This window comes from Sinohyriopsis cumingii, chromosome 6 (assembly GCF_028554795.1).
Source record: "Sinohyriopsis cumingii isolate HCF-2022 chromosome 6, ASM2855479v2, whole genome shotgun sequence".
Taxonomy (NCBI): domain Eukaryota; kingdom Metazoa; phylum Mollusca; class Bivalvia; order Unionida; family Unionidae; genus Sinohyriopsis; species Sinohyriopsis cumingii.
Window position 1 is genome coordinate 78,222,906 of NC_142966.1, and position 10,681 is coordinate 78,233,586.

A 10,681-nucleotide genomic window follows, 5' to 3' on the forward strand; every position below is an offset into this window, starting at 1 on the left:
AATATATTTACATAGACTGATATTTGTATTTAGGTTGTAAATAAAATTCCTCTTCTTTTCACTCAGAATTAAATCCTTCAGAACACTCACATTTTCTGTAGTAATCCCTGATTGACCATTGACCCTTTTTTAAATTTCTGATGCATGTGTGGAAGGCAGTATCACTCTGCTACCACAAAAAAAAAATTATAAAAAAATTAAAAATTAAAAACCCAAGATCTTGTTGGTCTATTCAATAGGCAGGGAGAAACAGTAATTACAATTGACCAAATGATGGCCAATTCCTTTTTTAAAAATGTACCCAGATAAAATAATTTGCTGAAATTTCAAAGAAAACGGATTAACTTTGAAACACAGATTATGAAAATGTACTAAGCAAAGGGAGAAAAAAAATCAGTCTTAGTCATGCAGTACAATTATTTGATGTTGCCACCACAATATGAAATGGGCATTTGTTTGATTCTCAAAAGCTTTCATTAAGCAGTGACTTCAATAATGCCTGCACCCTCCATCAAAGAAAGCTGACTTCAATCTTCAATAAAAACAAAGAACTTTTCTTCAAAGGAAGTCAGTACCAAACTTAAATAAAAGCAATGGAATCTGATGGATTGTTTCATTTTCCAACATGGCTTGAACATGTTTACTTTGCTTGAAAGTTTCGTTTTTGCAGGAAAAAAGTTTATGCTTACGAATGCTAACAATGACAGCTTAAAATGCAAACTAAATTTTACCAACTTGAGATGTACTGAAAAGTAAATGTGCGTCATCATTTGTTACATGATTGTGCTATTTTTTTCCACTGAATTCAAAGCTGTCACAAAATTATTGAATATTTTAAATCTGTGTATGTGCATATTTTCAATAGAATTACTTGCAGATTCAATGTATGTGATGAGATTGGCAGGTGAGTACACGGTGTTGATACTCTATTAATGCTATACATTAGACATGTACATAATTAACAGTATACATGTACATGTACCAATGTGTGGGTCTCTGAATAAAGTAAAATATTATATATTCCTTCTCTGTTTTCACTACAGTTGTATTTCTCATTTAATATGCATCAATTTAAGATGGTAACTGTGCCAATAAAGCACATATTTTTTGCGCCCGCATTTATTACCTACACACCCACCTCCTGCACATATTTTTGGGGGTACATGCGTCATTTGCGTCAGCTAACTGACCTGGTTGCTTATAACATGGTTCAGTCTATAACACGGTCAGGTTCTATGGCTCCCAAATACCATGTTATAGCAGGGTCACACTGTACCTATTCACCTCTGGCAACCAAAATTCTAGTATGGGTTCACTTTGGGTAAAGCAGTTTTGCACAAAAAAAGTTTGATTTCTCTGACCTACTTTTATTATTTCATTAACATTAATTGTATTATGTTTCCTGCAGTTGTTGCAATTTGCGTACTACATGGGGTTATGGGATGAAGGTATGTAATGCACCCAAACTGGGTTATTTTGACCCACTTTCCAGGGCTTACTCAGCATTGCTTAACTTACTCAAAAAGCGAAGTATCTTGTGTGCTCCACCTCCCCAACATGGCTAGTGACATTTAGAATTATGTTCATCTTTGAATTATATACACCCATCTCCATTGCAGCCATATATGGTCAGTGTTGTCGTTTTATCTTCCAGTATGTAGTGGTTAGCAAAACCATCTTGACTGAGTGCCCACAGCTTGAATCACTGCTGAAGGACTTTGATACAATCATTGGCAAGCTTTGTGAGAAGCCCCTCCCAGTTCTCCTTCCACTAGATGCTGGAGAAGAGAGCCAGGAGGTGGGGTACACTCAAGAGAAGGTGACAGAAATATCAAGAATTGTGGAGCACAACAGGGCCAAGATTTGTCACACTCAGATTGAATGCCAGGATGCCATCAAGGATGTTAAGACAGCCAGGAAGAAAATTAAAATGGCTTTTGACTGGTGATGGATCTCTCTGTTGACTGGGGTGGTCTTAGTGTATAATGTAACCCATTTGTAATATGCCCTCACTGATATATTTGTCTTGGATCCAGTTTTTAAAACTTATTTCAAATTCTTTAGATCACTTAAAATTGTGATGAAATTTTGTGCTTTAATCTACATGCATGTAAACCATATCGTTATGCCCCTTGTTATAATTTAGTTGTTCTGTCACTTTATTTACTAACATGCAAAATTAAAACAAAGGTCATTTTCGTAGATTTATATCAGTTGTTTATGGTAGATAATTGGTAATAATTAAGATATTTCACTCCTTTGGTCTTAATGATGTTTTCACATTACCTCAGGGGAAAAAACCCAGTAGATAAGTGTTGAGCATCAGAATAATAATTGCGTAGAGAGATTTATTGACACTTCCACTGCTACCTCGTCCAGTAAATCACAAAATATTGGTGAGCATGAAGATTAGTAAATTTACCAAGGAAACTAATTTTAATGTATAAATTCATATTTTATTAATGTTGGATGAAAAAATATCACCTCATGGTAAGAAACTGAGACAGTCAGAAGCAGATGAAAATTCTGTTAATCAAGAAAGATTTTATCGGTAGAAAAATTAGTGGAATATCATGTTCTACAGTTCTGAAATAATTTGAAAAGATGCCACAAAAGGGGGTCAAACAAAAGGAGAAACAAGTGGAAATATCAAGAATCATGAGCAAAAATGGTGATCATGTACTGTCTTATCTTATTCATTGCAATCTTTGATAATCCTAGACAATCTGTCCAGGTCCTGAGTGTGTACTGTCATGGTGATTATGTACTGTCTTATCTTATTGATTGTAATCTTTGATAATCCTAGACAATCTGTCCAGGTCCTGAGTGTATACTGTCATGGTGACCATGTACTGTCTTATCTTATTCATTGCAATCTTTGATAATCCTAGACAATCTGTCCAGGTCATGAGTGTGTACTGTCATGGTGATCATGTACTGTCTTATCTTATTGATTGCAATCTTTGATAATCCTAGACAATCTGTCCAGGTCCTGAGTGTGTACTGTCATGGTGACCATGTACTGTCTTATCTTATTCATTGCAATCTTTGAGAATCCTAGACAATCTGTCCAGGTCCTGAGTGTGTACTGTCATGGTGACCATGTACTGTCTTATCTTATTCATTGCAATCTTTGATAATCCTAGACAATCTGTCCAGGTCATGAGTGTGTACTGTCATGGTGATCATGTACTGTCTTGTCTTATTCATTGCAATCTTTGATAATCCTAGACAATCTGTCCAGGTCCTGAGTGTGTACTGTCATGGTGACCATGTACTGTCTTATCTTATTCATTGCAATCTTTGATAATCCTAGACAATCTGTCCAGGTCCTGAGTGTGACCTTTAATGAGTGTGTCAATGTTAATGTTTCTTCAAGTAATGTCAGAAAAAAATCCAAGGGTTTATGATTCAGGAGATTCTCAGACAGGAAGCAGAGTAAAATTTCACATCACATGACGTTTATGCCAAGAGAAAGCATGATAAACAATTAAATCCAGTTAGCTATTAATCTTTTATGATTAGTACATTTTGTACAGTCAGCAGCATACCCACAAATGACAATGATGATTTACATTGAGCATTTACCCAAGTAATTAATTTTTCTAAGTAATATTTTGCCTTTATTCAGTTCGTATAATAACAATAAAGAAATAAGACATTTTGAAGTTACCCAACATATTGATTTGAATGAATAGAAGCAAGAAAAGACAAGTTTACTGATCTGTTTACATGTCTTTATATGAACAGTGTCTTTTTGGAGGAAAACAAATTCTTTATTTTCATGGTCAGTATGCTCAAGCGACTGAATATTTTAATACACAACTTTATCAAGGATAATTCCGTGCCAGAGAATGGAAATAATCATTGAGTCCAGGTGTCTGCTAAATAGAGATGAATATTTACTGGAAGCTTTTATAGGAATTGTCTTCATTTTTACAGTGATGATAAAATTATGGAAAACAAATTTAATATGTGTTCCAATCTTTATTTGCTTTTAAGTATGCATTCATTATTCTCCAGAATGTAATTATAATTCTCTTGGTCATTATTCCCCATCAAAATGTAATTTAGTTTTTGGTGGCTGATTCAGCACTATGGATAAAAAAAGAATGAAATAGTTTAATGAGAACAAGATATTTCTAATGCACAAGTTCCAGTAGCATGATCATTGGCAAATAACCTTTGGCTGTTCACTAGAGAGACAAGCATTATTTTGGTCACATGGAGTTCTGAAATATATTAAACTGATGCCTTTCATTATTTTTTTAATTTATTATGGGTATTTTAAGTACATACTTTGTAAAAAAATTACAGTACTTTGATAAATTTATTTTGCAAATTGGAACCTGCTTATAAGAAAAATGAAACCATGGACTGTCTTACTTTGTACAGAACTCATTATAACACTGTCAATGGGAACCATATAGTATGTTGCCTTATAGTGGGAACACCTTATGATGAGGAACATGATACATATAATTTTCTACCACTTGACGACATGGAATCCATGACCATGCTCACTGTTTAACAGGAACTGTTTTGTAAGGACAGGCCTTATACTTTATTTAAATCAGTATTTTGTGATATCTGAAAATTCATTAAATTTTTGTTATAAATAGGTTCAGAATTTCTTTCTCTAATTAAAACCATTAGTCATGATTCTAGTATCACTTTAGATTTAGATTTATTACTCTTATTCATTTAATATATTTGTTTTGAATTGTTAAACTGTCCAATATATATTTTGTGTTTTATTGTACATTTCAAACAGTACAGTCGATCATACTGTTTCATATCTTGTATTAAGAGGTGTGGTTTAGTTGGTGTATAGGTTACAGAATCAAATGTCATCAGTTTCAAATGACAATTGTATATTGTGCAATAATTTTTCTGGTTATTATTGTACACCAGCTCCCCAAGATATGTAAAATGTGACATACATAAACTTGCAGATACGTAAATGAACCGTAAATATGCACAGACTTAATGCCTGGTCTAGGCTACCTGTTTTTGCAACCTTCAGATCAAGTGCCTCTGCAGTATCTAGTTCCGCTTCTCCTCTCATGTAAATGTATAAATCATTCCTGTTACATTTTTTCATAATTTTAAGGGTTTTTTTTGTGTTTGTTGAAGGTACCCTTCAACATGACATTAAAGCATAAGAACAATTGTAAGACCCAACTTACATAAAAACCAACTAACACAGAGGTCCCGGGAACATAACCCTCATGTATCTCAGGGAGTTAATGTATAGTACTGCATTCATAAGAACTAAAGTATGCACCATTCTGAGTATACGAACTTATGTAAAGTTCTCTATAAAACCAGACAGGCAGCTGACATGTCCACACTAACTTGCTTTAGCTGAAATTCACTTAATGTAAATATTTTAGACAATAAGAATGTATCGATAGTTTTAATTGGTTGAGCTGAAAGCTGAGGGAAATGTGTCCACAATTGTAAAACCATTGTTATTGTTTTGGTTGTAGATTAAGGCAAATCTGTCTTATGATGAAATGTTGCAGTATGCTGTCCATTGCAAATGTATAACAATTTGATAAATTTAGCAAGAAAATTCTAGTATTGACTCTGGATAATTGATAATGAGCAATTTATGTACCATAGAGTACTGTGGATAATTGATAATGAGCAATTTATTACCACAGAGTACTGATGTAACAGTTAAATGTTCATTATAATTTTTAACATTACACATTTTTTTAATAATATATTTTTAGTTGCCTGGCCAGGCTTTCACATTAGAATAAATGGTTCCCTGGCATTACTTTTTAGTTGTCCAGGGCTCCCAGGGAATATATTTTTTTCTTCTACCCCCGAGTATTCATTGCATCCAAGTATTTTTTAATTCTCACCAGATTTTCCATCATCTGGTGCTGACATCATGATGTTGACAAGCCTATGTTGTGATATGCATTTTTCATTGTTAACTCTAAGCTTTCTTGTGGTTGATTTCTAGTGACCAGAAGAGTAGACTTTTTAAGAAGGAGTGAAGTCAGAGATCTACAGGTAAATGAATCACATCACCTGCTTACAAAATTTCTTACATTGCTGTCCGAAATGCACCCAGAAAGTAAAAGATTGTCAAAACCCATCACAGAATTTAACATTTACAGTAGTGTATAAAAAATTAAAAATGTGACCTGATATCTCCAAAATTATGATGTACATGTCTAGAAAATTCTTGACTTCCAGGTTAATGAGACGGAGAGCATGAAAGTCGTTAGTACAGGTAAAATGTACTAGTAAAGGTATAGGTACATTAGTACAGATAAATGTACTATTTTCTGTGTCAGATGTATAAAAAAATTTGTTCTCAACCACTTTAGATTATTAGACATTTGTAGTTTGTGACCAACCATATCAGAAAATGATACACGGTGGCAGAGAAAAACATTTTAGTTAGTTTGCTTGGGTTGAGAACTCAGCCACATGAAAGGCAAAGACAGCATGTAATAAATAATTAAAAATTCAAACAACTGTAATAAATAATTTCTCTGGTTAAATATTTTATGGAGATTTTATGAGATATCATTAGATGTTACAAGATCTGAAGTCTTATTTCCACAGCAAACATGACAACACGGATGACAGATTTTTCAAAATGGAAGGAAATTATTTTCAGGTTTTAAGTATGGAAATTTGTCAATCCTATATTATTTGAGTAAAATGAATTTTTGACCTCTCCACTGCCACTTTATTGAATTCTTCTGGGCACTATACAGTTGTGTGCCCAATGATATAGGAATTACATTGTGGGTTTTGTAACATTATCTGCCTGAGTTATCACTGCAGCTTTGTGTTATCAGTTGTCATTATAGAACATGAAATATAAGAGAGATATGGTCTGAAGATTAATAAAATTTGAGCTTAAGTCCGATGTTGGAGTTTTCACTCTGAGGCAATTCAAAGTTGCATTACAAGATTCAATTTATGGGATTGTTTCATACAAGATCTTTCAGTGTCAAGATTAAGAGTGTTATGAGGTCCAGGCCAATTCAGCATTATGTTATCTTTAGTTATATTTTCAATTGTTGTTAGTAACCACTAGTGATTTAGTTTAACTCAGCAGTGAATAGTGAAGCAGTTATCACTCTTCTACCAGTGACAGCATTAAGATTCTGTATTTAAGTTTGTGAAAGTTATCTCCCTTTTACCTGTTGTTTTTTTTCAAATAAAACTGGTATACTCTGTATATGTGCCTAAAGTTGTGCCCTGATGTGATGTTTTTTTTCTTTTTCTCACCTGCATTGACAACAATGTATGTGTGAGAATTTGAATTAAAAAAGTTTTGAAAGTTATCAGTTACTGGAACCTGGTTGTATGTGTGTGTGTGTGTGTGTGTGTTTGTGTCGGGTGTGTGTGTATTATTATACCAATGTTTTAATCTCAATTTCTGTCTCTGCCATAACAGATAAGACAATGTTACATGGAACCCTTGTTAAACCTTAGAGACCCTCTTTATTTCAAGCACAGCAAGTTACAGACATGATGTCATATTACATGAAACCTTTGTCTGACCTTAGAGTGCCTTTTCATTTCCATCTCTACCTGTCACAGGCAAGACACCATGTTACATGAAACTTTGTATAACCTCAGATGGCGTCTTTATTTCTGTCTCTTCCAGTGACAGGAAAGACACCATGTTATATAAACCCTTGTTGAACATTTGAAGGCTTCTTCATTTATGTCTCTCCCAGTAACAGACAAGACACTATAATACATGGATACATAGTTTGACCTTGAAGGGACATTTCTGCTTAAAGCAGTCACAGGCAAGACATTGTGTCAAAAAATGGAATCTTAGTCTAACCTAAGGCTTCTAGACGCTGGCAAAATATGCAACCCTTGTCTAATTTTGGAAGGCTTTTTCATTTCTAACCCTGGAAGTCACAGGTGAGACACCAGGTTTCATGGAACCCATGACTAACCATAGAGTTCTACTTCATTTCTATCTCTGCCAGTCAAAATCAAGACACTATGTTATATGGAACCCATGTCTGATAGTAGAGGACCTATTCATTTTTACTTCAGCCAGTCACAGGCAAGACATGTTGCATGGAACCCTTGTCTAACCTTATACATCTCTTCATTTCTGTCTACTCCTGTTACAGACAAGATACCATATTACATGGAACCTTGTCTAACTTTAGAGCTCTTCTGTTCTGCCAGTCACAAGGTAGACAACATGTTACATGGAACACTTGTGTAACCTTAGAGGGCCTCATCATTTCTGTCTCTGCAAGTAACAGATGAGATGTCATGTTACACAGAGCCTTGTGTAACCTCAGAGAGCCTATTCATTTCTATATCTGGCAGTTACTGGCAAGGTACTTTGTTACATGAACCTTTATGTAAGCTTAGAGGGTCTCTTCATTTATATAACTGCTAGTTACAGGATAGACGCCATGTTAAATGAAACCCTGGTTTTACCCTGTAGAGGGATTCTTCATTCCTATATCTGCCAGTCACAGCTGAGATATCATATTACATGAACCTTTGTCTAATTTTAGTGGGCCTTTTCATTTATATCTCTGCCAGTCACAGGCAAGACACCATGTTACATGGAACTCTTATGTAACCTTATTGGTATTCTTCATTTCTACTTCAGACAGCCAGTCAAGTCACCATGTTACATGGAACCCTTGTCTAACCTTTGAGGACCTCTTTATTTCTGTCTTTGTCTGTGACAGGTAAGACACTATGTTACAGGGATCCCTGTCGGACCTTAGAGGGACTCTTCATTTTTACCTCAGTCATTCACAAGTGAGACATATTATATGTAGTCCTTATATAACCTTGGCAGACTTATCTATTCCTGTCTGTACAAATAATTTGAAAGATTGATTTAGAAGTAAGAAATTTATACATGTTTATGTTTGAAAATAGTAATTAGGAATGACAAAAGCATCCTTGTTTAAACAAAAGAAGTTGAGTCGTTTTATTTCCAGAAATTGTTCCTCTTGGAATACTAGGTAGCAATCAAACCAATTTCTTGAGATGTTAACCAACTTAGATACTGTGTTATATCTTGAGGAGGATGTCAAAAATCAGGTGGAAATACCCGATTACAGCTTTTATTCAAATACCCAATTACAGCTTTTATTCAAATACCCAATTACAGCTTTTATTAAAATACCCAGTTACAGCTTTTATTCAAATACCCAATTACAGCTTTTATTCAAATACCCAATACCAGCTTTTATTCAAATACCCAATTACAGCTTTTATTCAAATACCAAGTTACAGCTTTTATTCAAATACCCAATTACAGCTTTTATTCAAATACCCAATTGCAGCTTTTATTCATCTGTAATTTATTTTTAATGTTTTTTGTAGTGATCTGCCAATTGTTTTTCTCCGTCCATTGTACAATATTTGTGAACTTTTAAAGCATTGATTGTAACTATGTTTTCAGTGTACACATTAGGATTAACATTGTGTCTGTAAATTTACCAGAATTTAATCAAATATTTAGTAACAAGTCTTAATGTTATGTACCATGCTTACTAAGAAGCTGGCCTTCTTTTTAATAAACATATTAATGATGGAGTTAATTTGTATATATTCATTTTGTTTATTTTTATACCCATCATAAAGAAACTAATGGTACCTAGGATTACGTTTATTTATCTAATTGTCCATCTCTCTGTCTGTCTGTCCATCTATGTGGAGTTTCTTATTACAGTGTTTTCCACATTGGAATGGTTGTTGTTGTTGAAGGGTTTAACGCCATTTTTCAGCACACGATAGGCTATACATGGCGGCCAGTATTAATGGTGGAGGAAGAACCCAGGAAAACCCCGGAAAGAACCACCGACCCACGAGAAGCTACTGGCAAGCTTTCTCACATACCCACATTAGCCGAATCCGAGACTTGAACCCACGCAGACAGAGGTGAGATGGCAGTGATCCGTAACGGAGAGTGCTTTAGACCACTCGGCCACTCGGGGCCCCACATTGGAATGGTAATGTGACTCGTGCATTAATTGGATTGTCAATTTTCAGTGCCTATTTGACTCATCTTACCTATAATAAATTCTTAATTTTTTTATATCTTTGGCCAGCAGGAATTTTGTAACACAACAAACATGCATCCCAACTTAAGAAAACCAAATTATTTTATGGAGGGAATTTATTTTCTTGCAGATAGCAGTTGTTAATACCCACCATGGTAAAAATGTACAAAACATTAGATTAAACTCGACATGTGCAAAACCCATATTTCAGTGGTAACGTTTTATCCCTGCACCTGTATACTGAAATATATTTCTAATGCAGAATAAACCCTGTACATTTACACTATTTTTCAGTGATCTTTTCATGTTTTGTCCCTTGTCATAGAAAGCTGGTCACAAAGTATTCATGTTGCTGTCCATACATCACACTTTTCTTTTTGCTCTATAAATTTCAACCCCTTAGAAATTTTGGAATGAAACCCTCTATATTTGTATATCTTTCTATATCTTATAGCAGACTGGGGATCCTATCTTCAGGGTCAAGGTAACATATTAATATTTTAAATTTTAATTTGCACATTCTTTTCTGCATTTTACCTCATGGGGGGGGGCTATCTTCAAATTTAATGTAGTGACTTTATAGTTTAGGCATTCGTTCATTCTTTCCTTTCTATTATTCAACTTTGAAGATGTTTGACAGT

General features: G+C 34.3%; 1 protein-coding gene across 1 annotated transcript in view; it reads left to right on the plus strand.

Moving 5' to 3' along the window:
- LOC149797273 (uncharacterized) overlaps positions 1 to 9,573 on the plus strand; it is a 58,243-nt gene extending 48,670 nt beyond the window's left edge. The window contains exon 11 of the mRNA XM_089961984.1: positions 1,655 to 9,573. Within this exon, the coding sequence (XP_089818110.1) occupies positions 1,655 to 1,948 (294 nt within the window). The 3' untranslated portion in view covers positions 1,949 to 9,573. The remainder of the gene's footprint in view (positions 1 to 1,654) is intronic.
- Positions 9,574 to 10,681: the final 1,108 nt, after the last annotated feature.